The 22970-nt window shown below is 36.2% G+C and overlaps 1 protein-coding gene across 1 annotated transcript; it reads left to right on the top strand.

Moving 5' to 3' along the window:
• Nucleotides 1–2699: 2699 nt before the first annotated feature.
• Nucleotides 2700–22757, top strand: LOC121407751 (Bardet-Biedl syndrome 4 protein-like). Its single transcript, XM_041598942.1, has 13 exons — nt 2700–2769; nt 11462–11600; nt 14006–14085; nt 14869–15044; nt 15412–15538; nt 15951–16078; nt 16978–17032; nt 17443–17511; nt 18068–18220; nt 18695–18866; nt 19728–19797; nt 20663–20804; nt 21824–22757. Exons 1-13 carry the CDS (start codon nt 2713–2715, stop codon nt 22073–22075), a joined length of 1620 nt encoding a protein of 539 aa, XP_041454876.1. The 5' UTR covers nt 2700–2712; the 3' UTR covers nt 22076–22757.
• The last annotated feature ends 213 nt before the right edge of the window (nt 22758–22970 follow it).

A 22970-nucleotide genomic window follows, 5' to 3' on the forward strand; every position in this document is an offset into this window, starting at 1 on the left:
ATTGTTAAATCTATTTAAGCTGAAATTTTGGTCATTCGCGGTTCTCAGAATATTCTCTCTCGTTTCAGTTCTTCCGCTGTTCGGAGATCGGCAGGTATCACTGATTCATGACTGCTACATCATGTTCAGATGGCCAAACGTTTTCCCAACGTTGGCATGATGTTTTTCCAACAATTATATTAGAACTCTATAACGTAATAATGATGTAATGAAAACACCGGTTTTCCTCGACATGATAATTTCCAACGGTTTTTTTAATGAAAATATCCCTATAGGCCTGATATTGTCAAAATATTTTATTATGACCTTTCTAGAACATATTTGATGCCATTTTAATTAAGATTTTTCTTTGATTTCTTAAAAGAAATCATCATGAAAAGGTTTTAATTAAGAATTCTTATTTACTAGTATATAGGGTTTTGAAAAACGTAAAAGAAATGATTGAAAATGGTGTTCATTAATTATAATATTTTTTTTCAAACTTTTTAGCCCTCCAAAGGCCTTTTATTGAGTCAAATAATATCAAAATATACACAAGTAAATTTTTTTAGACAATCAATAAATGAACTCAAACAATAATAATATTTAAACATTTTTCTCAAGTAAATGAAGTGACATCCATTTGGTATTAAATGTGTTAAATAAACCCGATATAGAACTAATATATCTCTCGTCTTCTTAAATTTCTTTGCATATGTAAACATTGGTTTATACTATTGACTTTTGAAAAAAATAAATGCTGTTTGATTATACATACCAAACACTTCAATGCATCACTTCTTTTCTCATCAAAACCAAAGATTACTAAACTTAACGTGTGCCTGACAGGGGCGTCGATCCATTTTTCAGAGGGGGGGGGGGGGGTGGGGGCAAAATCATGCTCCAGAGGCGCTCGATCGTACAAAGCACCCACCCACACACACACACACATATATATATATATATATATATATGACTCATGAGATACAGACACGTGAATTAATGCGAGCACGAAGCGCGAGCTGAATTTTTTTTAGCATACTGGTAGTACCTTAAAACAGGAAAAGTGTACCTGTTTAGGACTGTATGTAGTAACTCATGAGGAGGATGCAGGATACATATCTCACTACATATACACAGATAATGCGAGTGCCGAGAGCAAGCTGAAATTTCTTTATATCATAGAGCTATATGTTTATATTTTTACCTGAAAGCTTGATATTCGCATTTTTGGTACCAATAATCAAGATTGGTATCTAAAAGAACAATAGATGCGAACGTGAAAATTTTTATATTTCGATCTGAAAAAATGACAGTTTAATAATGGACGTTTTTTTTATATCCAACAAAAGATTATTGCAAATCGAAGCAGGAGTTCTTTTGAGGTTTAGAACTGAAAACGGGACATTCTTTTCATCTATTTAAACGTGAAAAGTATGGGTTTTTGCTACAGAAATGATGCGAGCGTGAAGCGCGAGCTGAAAATTTTCATATTCCAATCCAAAAAGCGGACATTTTGAGCACGATTTGAAATAAAGAACGAGTTGTGTATCTCAATCTCGCTTTCTGATTACAATCTTATTATATTTTTGCACATCCAGAATTATGGGGGGGGGGGGCAAAACTCACTCGCTAATGATGTTAAAGACATTGTCTCCTTAAATTCATTCAAACGTTAACTCAAACTTATCCTGCTTAATTCCTATAATTCTTCGCAACGGAACTAACACTTCATTATCTTGATTATAAACCTTACATTCTTCACTTTTATTTTATTTTATTTTTTTTCATCTATATTGTCCAGTCATATCTTTTGTTATTTCACCAGATGAAGCTGGTTCATGGTCAGCCCTTTCCCATTCTTAGTTTTACTCCTTTTTAAAAATAGTTGTCTTGTACTGTCATGTCTCTTGTTTTGTCTTGTCTTCTACGTCTTGTCATCCCCTCTCTCTGTTTTTTTTCTTCTGTCTTGCGCAACATATCCTTTACAACGAAGACCTCTTTGTGTGAAAAGCTTTGCATTTGTTCAGTAATTATGTTTCCATCAATATGATTTCTTTTTCTCTTTTTCTTTCCTGTAATATATGCATGTGAACGCATATAGTAAGTCGACTATAATTTCATTTCCAAGGGGGATCCACAATTTTACAAGCTTTGCTTTTTAGTGGACCGGCCCCCCCCCCTCATTTCCATGTATGCTCTATATTATACTGTTGTTTTTTTACGAAGTAAGAATGCCCTTCTGTAAAATTGTACTTGATTTGTATTGTTTTATATTACTTTGTATTATGTTTTGAATGGAAATTAAATAATTGAATGAATTGAAAACGATGTTTGCCCCCAATATTTTCATTGGTGGGGCGATCGCCCCCTGCATCCCCCCAGGATCGACTTCTCTGGTGCCTGAGAATATTCATTCCAATTTCTGTTTTCTTCCAAATTTACATCATTTCATAAAAAAAGTACAATATCTTCTAACTCCCTATTACTAAATGAACATTATTAACATACTTTATCTTATGTAAGTTTGTTTAGAAGCTTATTCTATTTAATATCTTATACTGAAAATATCTGTAAAGGGGAGGGGGCGGGCACATTTTCCCCGAGGAAAAGTTTGACAAGCAAAGAAAAAGAAAAAAGAAAGTAAAAAAGGTTTTCACTTTCAAAGGGGGGGGGTACACTTCTGTTACTTTCAGAGTAGGCCGCGCCCCTATAGTAAATAAATAATTGGAGATGAGGTTAATTGTTATGAGCGAAATGGCCGACGAAACTGCTGTTGCCAAGGAAAGGGTACGCCATATTTTGATGTTTTCTTCTCCTTCCTAATCTTGTGTGGCATTTATTTACATTTTAGCGTTTTAGGAATAACCATGAAATGATAAACAATTGTCTAAATTCATGACTTTCCTAAAGAAAGTATTTTCTATCGAGAAAGCGTCGGTCAAATAAAAATTGGCGATTATTTTTGCACGGTCCCACATGCTCATGATTGTGTATGGTATGGAAGTGGATCGTATTACCGAACAACCGTTTTCAATTTCATGAATTGTTATTTCTTCATCATCCGTTAAAGTACAGGGGTGGTATTCTGAGATCCATTTTATCTCAGATAAAATAAAACATTTAAAATCTCCGTTAAAATCAGTGAGATAAAATACCCTTAAACAGAGATGCCAAGTTCAAAAAAGTGTAATGCGTGAGATTTTCATAACCAGTAGAGGCGCATGGCCAATATTGGAGACTGTCTCCAATGTGGGAGATTATCTCCTATATCAGAGACTTTTGTGAAGAATTTGGGTATCCAATTTCAGAGACAGTCTCCAGTTTTGGAGACCAATTTCCTTTGTTTACATTTGCGGCAAAAGGATTATCTTGGCGGCAAATAAAAATGTGATAAGCAGATTCCTCATGAAAAATTACCCCTTTTCACCGTCTACTTTATAAATTCACCGTCTACTTTTGTTTTGATAAGGATTTTTGTTGTCAATCACACACAAAACAAATGGGCTTCTGACCTCAGTGAGACAAAATTTTTGGTGGAAAAAATCATGCTTTTGTTGGTGTTGTTTCTTTTGTCCTTTTGCAAAGCAAGTCTCCAATGTGGGAGATTGTCTCCCCTATTGGAGAGAGTCTCCCATATTGGCCGTGCGCCTCTACTGATGATTCCACGTCTCTGTGCGCGCGCGGCCAGTATGGTGAGACTCCCACATATCGACCAACTCTTTTGAAACCGACCACCTTGCACGCGTTAAAAATATTGCGTATTACAAACGATACGCGTGAGAGATCGTAGGCGCAGTGTCCATAAACGGTAAGAATCAATTTTACAGGGAAAAAAGAAGCAACAAAAAGTAACTAAAAATTTAGTAGAATTAATCAAAATTGTATTGACCAGACCCAAACCCCGCTGAAAACCCAATAAATCTGATAGGAAATGGCTTTAGAACAAATATCCGTCGTCAATCGTCGAATCATGCGCCGGAGCTCGCAATGGAAGTAGTGACACGATCATTTAGCATGTTGACATCGTAGAACTGATTTGGAAGAGTCAAAATATTTCGCCACAGTGACAAGAATAATAGGCCGTAAACTTAGTGTATCGCGGGTGGTCGGTTTCAAAAGATGGGTGCATATGAGCAAATGTAAATTCGCCGCATTCGTTGTTCGTAGATATATACGCTGATTGAATCGGAGTCGCCGTGAGAATCATGGGAATCTGATCTGCTCAATTTTCTGCACAAATGAGATGAAAACTGGGTAAAATTGATGAATATTTTCGCAGATACAATGCTTAGAAGATTAGGTGGTCGATAAGGGGTAGTTCCAACCATACTTACACTCGTCACTCATTCAATGAACAAGGTTATGATAACCTTGTTCTCAGTTATATATCCATGTGTGGCAAAATAAGGGTGGCATTGTTTGGCTTATTTTCTCTTTTTCTTTGGGACAAATGCTTGAATTTTTTTACACTGACAGTTTCCATTACACCTATTCGTCATACAACTTGGCTCTTAAAGGGGAAGTTCACCCTGAAGAAAACTTTGTTGTAAAAATAGCAGAAAAAAAAAAAAATTGGTGAAGGTTTCAGGAAAATCCGTTAAAAAGTAAGAAAGTTATTAGAGTTCAAAGTTTTGGATTTGTGACGTCATAGACGAGCAGCTGCCCCATGTGTTATGTAATATAAAATGCATGAAGTTCAAATTTTGTATGGTTCCTGATGACTTAATTTTGTTTTCTACTCATGATCGGGTGAGAAATGATTTGTCTATTGATATACAAAAGGTACAGTGAAAACCATTTTCAATTTTCTGAGAAAATGACATTTATTTGATTTTTTACCATTCGCTATGTATGAATGCTGCTCGCATATGACGTCACAAATCAAATAATTGAAATTCTAATAACTTTTTAATTATTTGATGAATTTTTCTCAAACCTTCGGCAATATTTTTTATTATTTTTTCTGCTATTTTTACAATAAACTTTTTGTCAGGGTGAACTTCCCCTTTAAGTAAATTTGATTCTTTAAATCATTTTTTTCTTAATTAAAAATAGAGATCAAAAAATGAAAATTTTCTTGCCATATTACTTTCCACCAATAGAGGGCGTACACAAAAATATGCCCAAAATTCAAGTTTTTGAGCGCTCTGGTGAATACAATAATTATTCCCAAGTTACTAATGAAAAATAAATTGCAACTGTATGGAAATTAGTAATTTTGGTCACAAAAGTGATATTTTAATGATTTTTTAAAGTGTGTGCTCAATACAGCATTGGCATGCCATAGTCCTACCTGTAGATTCTCCACAGGCAGGATGGTAGCAGTGAACAAGTGACACTCGTACATTATGAAAAGGTGCGCGCGCATGAGATATGAGCTTCAAAACCATGCGATGCATGCAAGCTATTCATCGTATCACGTACTAGCTGTGCGCTGACTGCACTTTTGATTCGTCTCGCGTGCCGGGCTAGACGCGAAGGCGGTCGACCAGTCGTATAATCTGGCGAATAATGCTACCTTTTCTCTTTTTTTTCTGTCGGGTCCCGATGCATGAGAAAAATGGGTGCCATGCGTGAGATCGTGAGACGGACCCTGAATGAGTCTCACGCACAATGTGTGAGACTTGGTAGCTCTGCTTAAAATCTCTCCGAATTGGTAGGCCTATTCTGAGAACCATTTTGTCTTCATTTTATCTCTGTAAGACACACCTAGTCCTATTTTTTAATCAATATCCAATTAGAAACGTGCTTTTATAGCTCTCTCATATCACTCAACCAATTAAAATCCATTCCGCCAGGAGGTGTGGCAAAGGGGTGAGATTGCGTCAATTTATTGACTTCAAATACTCTTGCACTATACGCTTACGCGTCTTTACGGAGATTTCGTTTTAACAAAAAGGACAATACTCTCATCTTTTTTCGAAGTCTAGACTTTATCGCATCTTTTCAAGCATCATTTCAAAGACAATATTAGTCAAGAAAAGTCTTATGAAATACTCCCTGATTGTAGAGGAACAACGTTAAGGTGTTATTCTCAATAAATATATAAGTTTTCTTCATTTTCATGTCACCATTTGGGGTTAATTCACCTAGAAATATTGGTGAAATCAACGTCGCAGAGATGAAATAGCCTCTAGGCCTACCCTCTTTTAAGTTTATTTAATTTTTTCTTCAAAGTAACATGGGTGCAAGCACATCATCTGCGTTGCATTGGCCAAATACGCGATGGGTATGTGTACGCAGGCATTGTTCTGCTGCGTATCATCTGTAGATACGCAAGATAAAATTTTAAATTTTATCTGAGAGATAAAATCTCTTCTCAGAATACCAATTTCATTTTAAGAGATAAAATAAAATATTTTAAAGATAAAATGACCTGAGAACATGGAGAATACCACCCCAGTCCACCAGGTTGGTGTATCAACTATCACCGTACATGTATGGTAGGGTGTCCTAAAGCTGCGCTGGTCCTAAAGCTACGCACCACTCATCGCGCGCATGCTGTTTTTATCAATCCTAGTACCAATGTCAATGACTATGAGGTCCAACATTAACATGTATGGACCTCATGATATAGGCGACAATAATAAAATAGGTGTTAGAAACGGTTACTGTTTCCTGAACCCAAGTATTTTTTTATATTTCTCACTAAATACAAATTTTGTGCTCATTTCATTGAATGTATGATATGAATGACATGATAGTAATCAAGCATCACTGAACATTTTGTGCAAGTTTCAGGTCTCATGATTAAGGTCAAAGGTCAATTAGGGTCAATGAATTTTGGCCGAATCGGGGTATCTGTTGAATTACCATCATAACTTTGAAAGTTTATTGGTCTAGTTCATTAAACTTGGACACTAGAGTAATCAAGTATCACTGAACATCCTGTGCACGTTTCAGGTCACATGACCAAGGTCAAAGGTCAATGAACTTTGGCCGAATCGGGTGTATCTGTTGAATTACCATCATAACTTTGAAAGTTTATGGATCTGATTCATGAAACTTGTACATAAGAGTAATCAAGTATCACTGAACATCCTGTTCGAGTTTCAGGTCACATGATCAAGGTCAAAGGTCATGTAAGGTCAATGAACTTTGGCCATGTTGGGTTTTTTTGTTAAATAACCATCATATCTCTGTAAGTTTATTGGTCTAGTTCATAAAAAGTGGACATAAGAGTAACCATGTATCACTGAACATCTTGTGCGAGTTAGAGTAGTATTCAAAGTCAGCACTGCTGCTATATTGAACCGCGTGATGCAGGTGAGACGGCCAGAGGCATTCCACTTGTTATTGTTTGAATTGCAAACCAAGTGCGCAGCTTTGCCTTTAGCCAGGTCCCCCCATCATTAGAATCAGCCCAGTCTTAGCGCAATTGGTTTTTCTGCACCTCAGCCTTGAAGCTGACTACTGAAGTGCAGTTAATTAACTGTAAGTCTATTGGCTTCATCTTCTTCCTCCACTTATATCGGAGATCAACAGCAAGGTGCTGCACAAAGAATTCCATCAGTAGTTAATATTTACAGAGAGGAGAGAGATGTAATACCGCTGATATGAAGTTTATAAAGGAAAGTCAATGTAAGCAAAATAAGCACATCATTATGTTGGGAGGTGACGTAAAGAGAGCATGGCCATGGGAGTAACACGGCTGTTGTGAATGCATCTCCTTTGGTTGTATCTAGTAGATTTCATCTGGAAGGCGTTTGCTTCTAAGCTTATTGCAGAAATCTTGTCTGTGAGTGTCTAGGTGAACACATGATGATGTAAAGTGGACAACATCTTCTGCTTCTTTCTTGCAGAGCCTGCATTCGACTATTGTGGTCTTCTTTATTTTAACAAGTCTTGTTTGCACTGGATATGTCTGGCTTAGTAGCTGTGCTCTGACAATTACTGCTTGCCTGAGAAATCTCGAGCTGCCACAGCGGGGATACAAGTGGTAGGGGTTCCGTATGTTGATGGAGGTGCAGAATGAGAGTGATTTCTTTGCTTGGATTGCCTCCATGGTTTCAAGTATGACTTTTCTTCCATTGGCAGTAAGGAATTGGGTCCAGTGTGAGTGACTGAAGATCTGGTAGGTTATACTTCACAAGGATAGTTTGCCAGGCTCTGATTGTGACCGTTTGCATGGAGATGGCATGAAGAAAGGTGCGATATTCGAAGCGTTTTTGAGGGAGGTCAAGTAATAAAAGTATTTGTCTTTTCTGACATGTAGTTGTTGCCCACATTTAATCACAAGAGTTGATTATTATGGCAAGTTGAATAAGGTCAGTAAAGAAGGCGCCTGTCCTTTATTTGCTTTCGGTGCGGCATTATCCTGGTTTAAGTCAACACTCAATTCACTGCCGTTCATTTCATCAGCTGCGGTGACTTCTTTTAGCCTGGAGACGTCTGGGGAGTAAAAGTCATCTACTCTATGTAGGCTTACTCCCCACTGACGCCTGGCGCGGCAAGGCATAGGGACACACGAAGTAGACTTTTTGGAGAAAACAATGTTGCTCCAAAATACTTGATTTGTTTAACTTGCTAGCCACCTACTTATGTCCATGGACAACAAGTTCAAATCCCCCCATTACGTACATTTATTTATACTTAAAAACAATAAATATTGGATATTTTACAAAAAATTATGTAAGAAGATAAGCAGATATTCACTGATGATCTTGTTGCCATTTTCCTTCTTTGTTCGTAGCCTAGTTACAAGACGCATATAAGATCGGGCGACGATATCATGAGCAGTGCCAATTTAAAAAAAAAATCAATTGGCTGATGAATATTGTGAATTGTATAATACTTGCATCAGCTAATAAATATTCATTTACAGGCTTATGGGCTTGATCATAATTATTAAAGTGTTTATATGTTTCAATCATAACACCCCTAACTCTTTGATACGCCAGAGTTGGGATTTTTAACTGTTGAAGTCGTTGTGGATAGGAAAGCTTCCTTAATTCAGGGACTAATTTTGTTGCCCTTCTTTGTACATTCTCTAATGCATGTATATGTTTCTTCAGTACAGGGTTCCACACAGCATGGGCATACTCAACTTGTGGTCGGACAAGTGACTTATACAACAATGCAAAGTTATTTTTATCTAGATACACAAAGTTCATGTGATCAATGTACAAAACTCAATCTACATGTAGAAGAAAAATATAGTGAACATACCAGAGGTCACAATTAAAAAATTGTTCATACCAAGGACAAAGACCCAGAAATATAGGAATATATCTTTTTATGTTAGAATACGTAAGACATGGAATAGCCTAAATAATGAAGTTGTCACTGCCCCAAGTGTGCACAGTTTTGAAGCTGCCCTGGATAGATGCTGGAAAAATGAGTTAATGAAATATGACTATGAAAGCCCTGTTCCCGAAAGTGAGCCAGCCATCTTGAGGAGGAAAAACCTAGAACTTAATACAGAGGCATAACATGCCTACATTCAGAAACTTCCCTAGGTATCCCTTGGTATTTACATTACACATATATCTGAACAATATGTCAATGTCTATAAAAAAGCACTCTTACACAGGTATGTTTTTGGGTTGCCCTTGAAGGTGGTCACTGAAGTCTGGACTCGGTTGGGGTTTTCAAAATCTGTGGGAGAGAATTCCACAGGCTAGGCCCTGCATGAGAAAAGGCCTGTTCCCCTCCTACTTGCCAACTGTCCCGTTTTTATCGGAATTGTCCCGTTTTTAAAATTTTTTAGAGCAGAAAAATCTGAATGTTCCGATTTTTGAGCCTAGCCCTAGACAAAAAAAAATCAATAAAGAAAACAAGAGAAAAAAGTGTTTGCGCGTGTTCAATGTACCCGGTATACGAAATGTACAGTATTGTCTATGACTTCCGGGTTTGAGCTATCGATACACGTAATGTTACAGTCCCACCAACGAAACTGACCGATGGTACATGTACGGTCATGTGTACGGTATGTCAAGTTTCGATCGCTCTCCCAAGTCGATTTTCCGCTGTGTGACCGTGTACACATGCGACTGACTAGACTGCGAAAACGTGGTTTGTTTGCATGCGATGCGGAGTGCCCATGTACTTGTGCACAACGCATGTATGCACAGCACCGATCTCTACATGTGGGACATGTATTAACGCTTGCTGAGCTGTGCACAGGGTATGTGACGATCGTGGATTTAACGGGATTATTTCGCAAAACTAGAGAGGATTTGATCAAAATGAGTGGAAAACGGTTGCAGAAATTTAAAGGGGAGTACAAACAACGATTTCATTTCATAAAGCCAAGCACGAAAGGCGTTGAATTTGCATTTTGCATGTGTTGCCGGCAGGACATAAAAATCTCAAGTGGAGGAGCTAATGATATGGCAGGCACGCCGAGAAGAAAAAACACATCGACAATGAAAAGGCGGATCTCGATGCGACTCGCATGTCCAAAATATCTTCCTTTATGCCCAAAGAGGATACCTCTGTCATTGGAGCCGAGGTAAGATTTACTGATTTTTTGGTGGAACATAACATTGCAATTGATGTTTCTGACCATGCTGGTGATTTGTGCAGACTCTCTCGTAGTTTCCCGACTCAAAAATTGCTAAGGGTTACAGTGCTGCTCGGACAAAAACAAGTAACATCCTTTGTACCCTAGCGGACAGCGATGCGAAAGCTTTGGTCAGTAAAGTCAAGCATCAGCCTTACAGTATCGCTACAGATGGCAGTACCGATCAAGGAGCCGTGAAACTGTACCCAATACTCCTGAAAACTTATGACGATAATATTGGTCAGGTAGCATGTGAACTTTTGTCACTGCAACAGTGCTCTGACAGATCAACAGGGGAGAATATTTTCAAGATCATGGATACTGAACTACAGAACTGGGGCATGTGTGTAGAGTGTCTATTAATATATATATTATGTGATTCTGGTATCATTTTAAGCATCTAATGGCCCTCCATAGTGCTATTTTTCTTTCAGCTTCAAGGGGGCAACGCCCCCTTGAGACCCCAATTGGGGCGCTGCCCCTGAACCAAGTCGGGAGCCTAAGCGGCCCCCTGGACCCCCGGCCAAATTTGTCCCTCTTTTTAGATTTCAAATGTTGGCAAGTATGAGAAAAGGCCTGTTCCCCTCATGATTTCTAAGCAACTGGAATTTATAAGAGATTAGATGATGAGGATCGTAAATTTCTTGAGGGTTGGTAATTATGTACCTCAGGCAAGGGTTCGGATAGGCTCCACTACACTTCACTACCGGTACCATCCATTTCACGCCTCTGTGAGAGTGGCAATGGGTGGATTGACGCCTTACCAAACGGCGCTAGGCCATGGTGGGATTCAAACACACGACCCTCTGAGAGTCAGAACCGCTACACCATGGCGCTTCCACATGAGCAAGTTAAGCCTGCTTGATTAGCACAAGGTGAATAAATGATACTCCTCTACCGAAAAAAGGATATAAACAATGTGCAAATGTTCCTTCCTGTGGTTTAATTGAGGATTGTAATCTTTCCTTTCTACAGCTAGCTCAAGAGGAGTATGTCACGCCAATGAGAATGGAGCCTGAGCCAAAGAAACCTTCAGATTTAGTCCCTGAAGCAAGTACTCCATACTCTGACAACCCTCCACCAAAACCTCAGGCAAGGGTCAGAGGTAAGAAAGGTAAGACGCTTCCCTTGTCAGGCATTTGGGTCCAGTGACATGAAAGTCTTTCAATGATTTTGGTAATGGTCAACCAGCATCTAAGCTAAGAGACTGAAAGTTCTACCACTTAGATTTATTTTTGCTGCTTCCACTCATATATCCTTACTGTAAGCATTTTTTTTTGTCCATCCATTCATCCAGTTTTGTTGTCTCAAATATCTACAAACCTGCATATCACAGGGCCAAGTGCAAAATGTTATGGCAATGTGGTACTCATTTAATTCATTATGTCACTAATGCATTTTCCCACTACATATTTTTATTTCTAAGTTTTATTAAATTTATATATTTGAAAATATATTATACAGGGCTCCACACTAACCCATTTTTTCTACTAGTCCAACCTATTCATGTCGGACCAGTAGATACCCAGTTTTTCAAATTTTTACTGGTCCGAACCTAAAATCTACTGGTCCAAAAAAATAAAGAAAACATGTTTAAGAAAAGGCACAAGTTTATTTTTCTAGCCTTTCGTTACCCCCCCAAAAAAAAAATGAAGGACAAAAAGAAAGCAAGACAGAAACGAAGAAAGACAGAAACAAAGAAAGAAAGAAAGGAAGGAAGGAAGGAAAAGAAAGAAAGAATGAAAGAAAGGAAGGAAGAAAACAGGTAAAGAAAGGATAGATGTGAAGGAAGAAAAAAAAGAAGAACTAAAGAAGGAAAGGAAGGAATAAAGAAGGAACAAAAATAAGAAAGAAAGAAGAAAGAAAGAAAAGAAAAAAAGAAATGAAGGAAATGAAGCAAGCAATACAGAATGAAAGAACAAATCCAGAAAGTAGTAAAGGAAAGAAAGAAGAAGCAATAAAAAAGAAAGGGTAAAAGGAGAGAACAAGGCAGATAGAAGAAAGGAAGGAATAAATGTAAGAAAGAAAGGGCTGAGAAAAGAAATAAAAAAAGAAAGGGTAAATAAATGATGGATGGAAGAAAGAAACAAAGAAAGTAACAAAGAATGAAGAAAGGAGTAAAATGAAGGAAGGAAAGAAAGGAAGAAGAGAAGAGATGAATATAGGATGGATGGACTCAAAAACTAAAGAAAGAAAATATCAGAAAGAAAGAGAGAGAAAAAGGAAATAGAGAAAATATTTTATAAAAGGATAGAAAGAAAAAATGAATTAAAGAAAAAAGGGAAATCAAAAAAGAAAAACATGTAACAAAAAAAATGGAGGGAAGAAACAAAGAAAGATTAAGAAGGAAAGAAAGATAGGAAGAAAGCTCAAACTATTATAAATAATTTATCAGTTTCTTTTTGGCTCAATTAAAATAGCTACGAAAGAAAGTCAGATACCAAGTGTATCAACACACACATAAATGCATATGTGGGGCTATTATGTATTCAGACGATATCACCCGAAACCCGATCTGTTTGAACCAAAACAGAAGTGAAAATTTCTCCTTTTACTGCTTACAAATGACAGAGTTGCTCCAATTTTTAGGAAATATGGACATTATAAGAGCCTTTCATGAGTATGAACCTTGAATTTTGACAGTTCTGTGAGAGATTTCTGCCAGAGTTTAGCCAGGCTTCGTTCGTGCGGCCAGTGGAGAATTTACCATGTGGATTGTGTGGCTGACTACATGTACACTGTATGCATGCTGTATAGTACTCTAGTAACACTTACGTGCGATTCATTCTGTGTGTATTCTGTGTGTGAATGGCAGAATTTAACGGGGGGAAATGGTTTGCTGTGAATTTGACCATTTCTGGAAAAGTTATTGGCCCAACAATGGTTTTTATTACTGGTCATGTCGGACCCTTAAATCTTGCTATTTTTGGAAAAATTACTGGCCCGACAATGATATTTTTACTGGTCATGTCGGACCAGTAAATCTTCCAATTTCTGAAAATCTACTGGCCTGACAGCGATTTTTACCGGTCTGGGACCGTCGCACCGCCACTAGTGTCGAGCCCTGATATATATTTCATTTTTTTTGGGGGGGGGAGTCAATTTTAAATGGAAAATAAAACTAGACAATTTTTAAAGGGTCATTTCAGTTACAGTAAACCTTTTTTTTTTGCTTTTTTCTGAAGTTATACCCCTTTTTGACCACAGACAGAGAGTAAAAGGTTGCAAAAGACAATTCTTATTCAGTGGCGTATAAAGATGGATTGTCCATTCTTTAGTTGTCTAAATTCTAAGCATAAACCTGAAAACAAAATACACATAATTTGAGTTTGAATGCCTGCTGGAGCAGAGGGAATAAATGACCATCCCTTACCCTTTCCACTCCAAAATAGACATTGGACATGGAAATGAGTGTTCATCTTGTATATATTTTTAAAGTATATTTTGTAACATTAAATAGATAAGAAAGAAGTTATTTATTTGTCATAATTTACAATTCTCCTTTTTATTTTTCTGAAGCTCCTGAACTTCCAGTATTTGAAAGGAGAAACTGGTTAATTCATCTTCACTATGTCAAGAAAGAATTCGAGAACTGCAAGGTAAAATGGGTTAATTCTCAGTTTTGCTGATATGTTATGGCGTAAGGACTTATTCTTGTGTAGCTTTCATTTTCATTTTGTAATGATCATTAGGGACTTATGTTGGGAGCCCTAAAATGTTTGTTTGTTATATGAAATCATTGTGGTATTGAATAATTTACAAATACATGCATTTTAGAGTAAATGAAAATAGGTAAAATATCTATCCGTTCACAAGAGGTCTTTTTTTCTAAATAAATGAATATAACAGATTATGTAATAAGGTAACTAAGAGTGATTACGTAAAGACTTTCATACATTTTATTTCCAGGGACCAAATTATCAAGCCAGATGTTTTTCCTGTTAATCTTTTATGTCATTCTCGACAAATGCATATATGAATCACAATTGTATGACGCTTTGAAGAAAGATAGATATGATGCATATGTCTATAATAATGTATGCATAGTGTGGATTTTATCGAAGTAGGGACGCATTTTAGAATTTAAGAAGTAAGATACATCTATTTCAATTCCACATTGCATTAGGATACTGTTGGGTTTTTGAAATCCTGATTCAGGAAAATCAAAGTATGTAATGCTTTCTGTTTTCTTGTGTTCATACAAATTTTATATTTTGTATGAAATTTCATATTACCCTCATGCTTCATTACTTAAATTTACTTCTGTAATTATTTTCCTTTTGTCCCCTTTTTTATTAACATATTTGTCTTTAGCTTACTGCTTTCAGTGTATTTCAGAGATTATTGTTATTTGTTATTGTTTTTATTATTTCAACAACCAGGCTCTAATTAAGGACCAGCTTCAGGAATCAAATGGCCTGTGTGAGTACGCCCTCTATGTCCAAGCCCTTATCCTCCGACAAGAAGGCAGGATTCAGGAATCATTAGAGTGCTTTCAGACTTGTGCCTTGATTAATGCTCAAAATCCAGACAACCTGAAGCAAGTTGCTCGCTCTCTGTAAGTAACTTTCCATATGAACAAGTTCACCTATTTTGATTCATTTTTTAATTGTTTTTATTATTTTTATTATCTTCATCATATGCACACTAATCGCCTTATGCATTGTAAGGCATAGTTAGGGATGTTGTCATGTTTCACATCTTTAGGAACAGAATATATTTACTTTGAAGCATGATTATTGGAATCCTTTTAATTCAAAAGTAAAAACAGGGAAATGGGAAGAGCTATCCACTCCCAATACAGCTTTGATTCTTCATTTATTTCCTCTTTAAAACAAGAGAGAAAAGTTTGAAGGTTGTGCCATGCCACTTGAAAAGATTTTATCCCATTGGTTCCGATGAGGTCATTTTTCTTTTCACCTTAGATTCCTATTAGGAAGGCACAAGGCAGCCATAGATGTTTATTCTGAAGCATCTCGGATGACAGAGAGAGACTGGGAGATCGCTCATAATCTTGGAGTCTGCTACATGTATTTAAAAGAGTATCTCAAGGTAATAAAAATGTAGTTAACCCCCCCCCCAAAAAAAAAAAAAATGTTGGTATCCACCATGGAATGAAAGAATTATTGAAAGACCTGAAATTTATAACAGAATAGGATTTTAACCTCCCAATTTTAGTAGTACTTAAAATTTTATTCTTCTGTCATGTATGAGATGCCATATGAATGTATTTGAGAAGCTCCATGTAACGCAATCATTCAGGAATGTATTTCAGACAGAAAGATACACAAATATGTAATATGTAAACAAAATTGTATTTATGTGTGCCCTACATCATTTTTTTTACTCTTATCATTATCTATATTATCAACAGCTTATGCAGTGATTCCCAAGTAAAAATGGTAATATTCTAAAAGGAGATGCTTGAAAGCACTAATTTGACTTTATCTCTTATGTATTTCAGGCCAAGGAGTACCTAAAGCAAGCCATCCAGTATAACAGACACGATTTATCATATGTAATGCTTGCTAAGATATACTTGATGGAAGGAGACATTCAAATGGCTACTGATGTTTATAAAAGAGCTGTTGAGTAAGTCTATCATCTGAAAAGTATTTATACCCATTGGCGGTGGAAGCCAAAAAAGTTAGGGGGGGGGTCCACCTGAAATTTTGGGATAGACACAGGTAAAAAATTGGAAAAGCAAAAAAAAAAAAGGATAACAAAAATTTTAGGGGGGGGGTCCACCTGAATTTAAGGGAGAACGCAGGAAACAAAACAAGCAAAGAAAAAAAAAGGTGATCAACAGAAGTTTTAGGGGGGGAGTCTGTCCCCCACCTAAAATTTAGGGGGGGGGGACAGGACCCCCCACTTCTGCCGCCTATGTTTATACCCCTTGCCTACTGAAGCATGCTGGTCCCTCTACAAACCTTCTGGGCATTTTGGATATTGGAAGTTACTGGGATCAATCAAAATATTTTTTGGTTGAGTGAAAAAGTTGAAGTATTTCGATGCTAGTTATGTTAGTTACATTAATTAAAAAAAAACATATATATGTAATCTTATTTTAAACTTTATCATAGGGTAAAAGATAACATGTTAATCTGATTTTCTTTAATTAATTCATACAAATATGTAACAATTTATTTTTGTGAGTCTTAAAAGATTCTGGCCTGTAGATGAAGTAATAGCTTGATTGGATAAACTTGATGAATGCAGTCAGACTGATACATACAATACATTGATTCAGAAAGATACCATAAACATTATGTATCACAGAACATCTATGATTTCAAAAGAGGGTAATACCCTGCCTTATACCTCGATGCATCTCTTTTTTTTTTATTTTTTAGGAATTTAGGGGAATAAAATGAATACAGATTTTTTTTAAGGTTTGGGTCATTTCATTTTTATTCTATTATCATTTTTTTTTTGGGGGGGTGGTTAACACAGTCATTATAAAACATAATCTTTCTTTGTTTTATTTTTAGGTCTTTTCCTGAAAACCCTGAACTTTTGACAACTCTTGGTCTTCTGTACCTCCAGGTATATTCAAACAATTTTTCTAATTAAGTGTTATAATTTTACATAATATTGAACATTTATCATCTGTAATTCAATATTAATTCATTTTAACTTTATGTCATGAGAATATGAAAGCCTGCCTCAACTTTTTTCACTGAATTTTAGATATATGTCATGAAATGAGGTGGAATCATTGGCCCTTTAAGTATTTCAGATGACAATGCATTAACCTTAGTTGAATGCAAACAATATTATGTTGACCAAGTTTACAGGTTAGCTACTGAACATTAATTTCTTAATTGGATCTGACTGAACTTAGGAATGATTTATTTCAGAAATATTTCTGTTCACTAGAAAATTGTTTGTATTTACAACTCTCAAAGTGGATGTTAAGGATATCCTTTTTGATAATTTGTGTGTTATCATTGCAGAGTGGTCAGAATCAACGTGCCTTTGAGCAGCTTGGGAATGCATTGACATATGACCCCAGTCATGTAAAAGTATGTATAATGATATTTATGTAGTGAATTTAATTTAAATGGACTAATACATTTGTATGATCTCTTTCTCCTTTTAATAATGATCATGCAATGAAGAGATATGAAGAATTTGATATCAATCATTTACAATAAGAATTATGTCATGATATTATATAACTATGTGAATATTCCTTTTCATCGTCCTAAACATAGGAAGGGAAAAACAATAAGAAGACAAAAAAAAATTGTGAACAAGTACATCATGGTTGTAACTTTTTTGGCCTTGTGCTGGCAACATCTGAATAATGGATCAAGTTCATGTTACAAAAATTGTCAAATATAAATAGGAAAGTTGGATGAACATTATACAGTAATTTCTGTTGGTCTGTAATAATTCCATATGTATATTGGGTACTAATAAACTTATCTTTGGTTTTTTAAGTGAGAGTGAGTAAAAATAAATGAACCAATGAACCAACCAACAAACAAAAGGACAATCGGTCGATTAGTCCATATTCAGTCTATTCATATCATCTCTCTTGTTGTGTAACACCTCCTATTGCTATTATTCTATCAGGCTATTCTAGCTGCGGGTAGTATGATGCAGCAGCATGGTGACTTTGACGTAGCTCTTACCAAGTACCGTATCGCTGCTGCAGCTGTCCCTGAGAGCACATCACTCTGGAACAACATTGGCATGTGCTTCTTTGGCAAGAAGAAATACGTTGCCGTAAGTCACAAGTTATGTAGAACTCGGCTTTGCTGCGACTTGGTTTACAGTGAATGTTGATATTTTGTGAGATATATACATGTGTGGGGGCTTTCAGATTTTTGTGATCTACACATCCATTGAATATCTCCTACCAATGGAAAAGCTTTCTTTATATATATCAAAAAAGGTAAATGAACAATTGAATGGTTGCACAGTAAAGTAAGTGTCTGCAAAATACCCGCAGTCCAACATTTGCGGCTTTTGCAGGTGTAATTTTACTTAGCTGTTTTGCGATATCATGTCTCTTGTCCTGTCCTATCCGTAAAAAGTCACAAAATAATCATGTAAAAGGAGGAAGCTAATATCTTAACATTTGATCTTCCCCATTCATACAGTATGTATGCCATTAGAAGGAGCATATTACCAGAATGGTACAGATAGCTGAGGCATACATGAGCATGATAATTGAGAGCTTTGTTTGACCATACACAGGCAATCAGCTGTCTCAAGAGGGCGTCCTACCTGTCTCCGTTTGACTGGAAGATCATGTATAACCTAGGCCTAGTTCATCTCACCATGCAGCAGTATGCATCAGCCTTTCATTTCATCAGTGCAGCCATCAACCTCAGACCAAAGATGGGACAGCTCTACATGCTGTTGGCCGGTGAGTGGAATCCTCTTGATTGTTCAAATCAAACATCTGATTCAAATTCATCAACTTTGTATTCAAATTCAAATAGGTTGAAATCTCTTGCACACATTTGTATGGTTGTATAAGTTATATTCCAAGTGGAACTTGTTTAACAGCTACATGCAAGGGTAAATAAATCAGAAATACAATATAAACACCATTAACAGATTGATTAGGAATGCCTTTCTGCAATTGACTATGTAAGCCGTACTGCACATCTTCTACTATGATTCATAGATATATTTTGTTGTTATTAATCGTAGATTATTTGTAATGCAACTACATCTCTTACAATCTTTGAATATGGTGATAACAATAATGAAAATTCTGCTTTTGTATAGCGCTAAACACTTTTGAGTAGTGTCTTTAATATAGTACTTTCCAGTTATATTATTACATAAAACATCAATGACAAGCCACTTGCTTAGAGTAATTATTGAAAATTTGTTTGTAAAATATCAATTTTGATTGTCCATTTACCCACTTCATATTGTTCATAGATTCATTGACTCATTCACTAATCTTGCATTTATGTTTAAAACACCCCTCTTGAGTGTTTCATAAAGCTGTTCGTAATTTAAGAGCGGCTTTAAAAACGACTGGTGAACCTTTCTTACGCGCTAAATAATCACCGATGAACATATAATGGTGAACATCATTTACCACAAGAAAGGATCACCAATCGTTCTTAAAGTCGCTCTTAACTTACAAACAGTTTTATGAAACGGCCTCCTGGATACCTTGAGCGCAACAACACCTCATGATGGATTTTTATTTTTTGACTGATTAATGAATGATAACCAATAAATCTCTCTCTCTCTTTCTCTTCAATAGTTGCTTTGACTCATCTAGATGATGAAGAGAATGCTAATAATGCATATGAGCAGGCTGTGGAATTGGAAGAGTAAGTCAATACTTTTCTGATGGAAATCGGTTTCATTTGAAGCAGATAGTTTTAAGTAACGATTCAGTGCAGTCTGCTTCAATCATCCTTGGTTCATTTCAGTAGCCAATATGACCACATTCCGTATCTTACCTTATTTCATTCTAATATTTCTAACACATGGCTATGACAATTCTGAAAGCATGTGACAGTTCATGTCATTGTCATTATCATTTATTTATTTGGTTATTTCATACTGAAAATACATTTATTATATAATGCTAAGAGGTACAAGAATTAGATATCAGGGAATAATTTTGCTTTTTCAAATTTGAATAGCAATTTTGGTTGTAAGAGAAAAGCTCTCAATTAAGTAATGTACAGTCCTATGTAAAAATATGCTATAAAAAAGACTTAATGCATTGCAGTCTTTAAAAAATATGGAAAAAATTACGATGCGAAACCTGGGGGCTGTTTCATAAAGCTGTTCTTAAGTTAAGAGCGACTTTAAGAACGACTGGTGAACCCTTCTCTTACGCTCTAAACAATTGTCAATTCAATACCATTTACCGCAAGAAAGTATCACCGGTGGTTCTTAAAGATGCTCTTAACTTACGAACAGCTTTATGAAACACCCACCAGGAAAATTATTCCCTGGACATGAACCAAAAAGCAATTCTAGGGATGCAAAACATGACTACCAGGAAAGGATAGTGGAAACTTAATTCCCTTAACCTTTGTACCTTTGAAATCTATGCCCATTTTATACCAATAAAGAGAAAAGACCACTATCTTAAAAGTGTAGTTTGTGATGTGTCTTAATTTAAGCAAGCACCAGTATAAAAAGAATCCCACTAAATGCTTTGTTATTAATTCATTATTTTAGAAAAGATCCATCAGTGTGGCTGAACTATGCAGTGTTTCTCTACAATAGAGGAGATAGGAAGAATGCGGCCAAGCACTTCACAACCTTTGAACACAAACTACAGAAACTGAAAGAAGCAGGAACTCAAGAAATTGACCAAGAGGTAAATTTTGCATTGACTAATAACAGGATAAGAAATGAGGTGCGATACTCTATTTTAGAATTGAATAAAATGCAGGACTACAGTTTGATGTTTCATTGGAATTGATTGTATGAAGGAGTATTCATTTCCAGTCTGTAGTGTTGTGTCCTTTATATGTGTCATTGATCATGTTGATACCTAGTCTACAAACTTACAAGCAGTTTGAAAATGATCTTAATCGATATTATGGTATTATGGTATCATGCTCGGTGTCCGTTAACTTTTCTTTGTAAACTTCAGTTCAACTTAACTGAGGCTTATATAATTTAGTGTGTATGATAATAGCATGGATCCCACGAAGCGTATTGTTTGTGAGGTCAAACGGTCAAGGTCACGGTGACATGCTTTCATCTTACCCTTCTAAAGTCCTTGTTAACGCAATAACTTTAGTTTGACTTACCTAGGCTCGTATAATTTGGTGTGTACAATACTAGCATGGATCCCAAGAAACCTATTGAATTTTAGGTCAAAAGGTGAAGTCACCACCTTCCACTTTTCTAGCTTGACCAATAACTCTATTTCCACTTTACATATGTGCTTATCCTAGCGACACTCTGTTATGTGTTGCAAATGATTCTTATACTTTCTATAGCAAATAAAGATGAAGCAGTAATCTGTTTTGCAAATACAATCAACTAGTTTATGTTGTAGTAAAATCTACTTTAAAATTTGTCCAAAAATCATAAAAATTTAGTTCACATGAAGAAGTTATCAAATAAAAGGGCAGGTATTGTGACTGCACTTGATGAAAGCAACACTTGAATATGATGAATCCAATGTGAGTTTGGACATGGCAAGGTTTATGTTTTCCAAATTCTTTCAAATTCATTTTTATAGTCGGATGTATATTCCGTTTGCCCAGTCCACCAACACCTCTCTCTCTCATCTCTCTTTTGTGAATAAGGATTACAAAAAAAAGGGAACAGTGGACATTTAAGCACTCTTATTATAATTGATGATATGATATATCTCTTTCACAGTTGACAGAGACGGCTGGCAAGCTGGGACCAGCCCTCCAAGTGGGTGAAAATCTGGTATGGAAAGACCAATCCAACAACAGGCAACAACAACCAATGAGTAGCAATCCACCACCACAACAGTCAACACAGGCTGCAGCAGCAAACTCTGATGCAGCATTGATGGCGGCGTTACAGAACGCTCCACCGCCTTATTCAGCAGTAGATCCCGAAGCCGCCAATCGACAGCAGAGAAGAAAAGAACTTGCACAGTAGACATTCGGCTGTGATGGATCATGGTTAATTAGAGGACAGTGTCTGCATGGACTGCCTTGCACTCATCAGAGGATGTATGAAATACAGTGGATTTCTTTGTAGATTAGAAAGCATTGTATGATGTTTATACTCATTTGTAGTGACACTGCTTTCTAAATATGTTTGTACTTGAACTTATTTACTGGTTAGAACTCTTTGATGTTCAGCTTTCTCAGATGTTGCTCTGTGGATCAATTATCAGAACTTCATAACAACAATAATAATGAATATTAATTTTCTGCATTAATACATTGAGGTGTTTAAAGAACAAGCGGAATGGTTGATTCTATTCCTTTGCCTTTAAAATGTCTCATTTTAATTTGCGTGGTTTCTTAAAACTAATTCAAACAAGGTAAAGATTTTTTAATTTGGTGAAGTATTCTGTTTACCGGTAAGTCAAAGTGCTTCAGTGCGGCTTTCCACTTTTCCTGGGACATGTAGTGTAGCAGTGTTAACACATTTGAAAGATGGCTTTCAGCTCTTTGTGGATCTTAGTCCTCTGATACTTACTTCATATAGGACAACAAAAGTATAGGCATTGTGTTTTATAAGTGGTCAGGACCCCGTCTCACAAAGAGTTGCGATTGAACCGATCAATCATAACTCTGGAAATCCATCAGTGTCAAAAAATTTTCTTTGAAAAATTTGCACAATATTCTTTTTATGCAAAGAGAAGCGCAGTGACTTTTTCAAGAAAACAATGAATGCATGAATATACATCACAGCTAGAAAACATTTTGAACAATCAGGCATAATAGATGTTCATTAATGACGTTGCTGGCAGTCCATAGTTGCGATTGATCTGATCAATCGTAACTCAATTGGGGCCCCTATTTCCCATTTGATTTTCAGTAAA

The sequence above is a fragment of the Lytechinus variegatus genome, chromosome 2, assembly GCF_018143015.1.
Source record: "Lytechinus variegatus isolate NC3 chromosome 2, Lvar_3.0, whole genome shotgun sequence".
In the NCBI taxonomy this organism is placed as follows: Eukaryota; Metazoa; Echinodermata; class Echinoidea; order Temnopleuroida; family Toxopneustidae; genus Lytechinus; species Lytechinus variegatus.

Bases quoted from the DNA above. Each gene is read 5' to 3' on its own strand.
- LOC121407751 (XM_041598942.1), top strand. From the start codon at position 2,713: ATGAGGTTAATTGTTATGAGCGAAATGGCCGACGAAACTGCTGTTGCC. The intron at 2,770-11,461 runs GTACGCCATATT...TCCTTTCTACAG, and splicing joins CTGCTGTTGCCAAGGAAAGG to CTAGCTCAAGAGGAGTATGT. The intron at 19,798-20,662 runs GTAAGTCAATAC...TCATTATTTTAG, and splicing joins CAGGCTGTGGAATTGGAAGA to AAAAGATCCATCAGTGTGGC.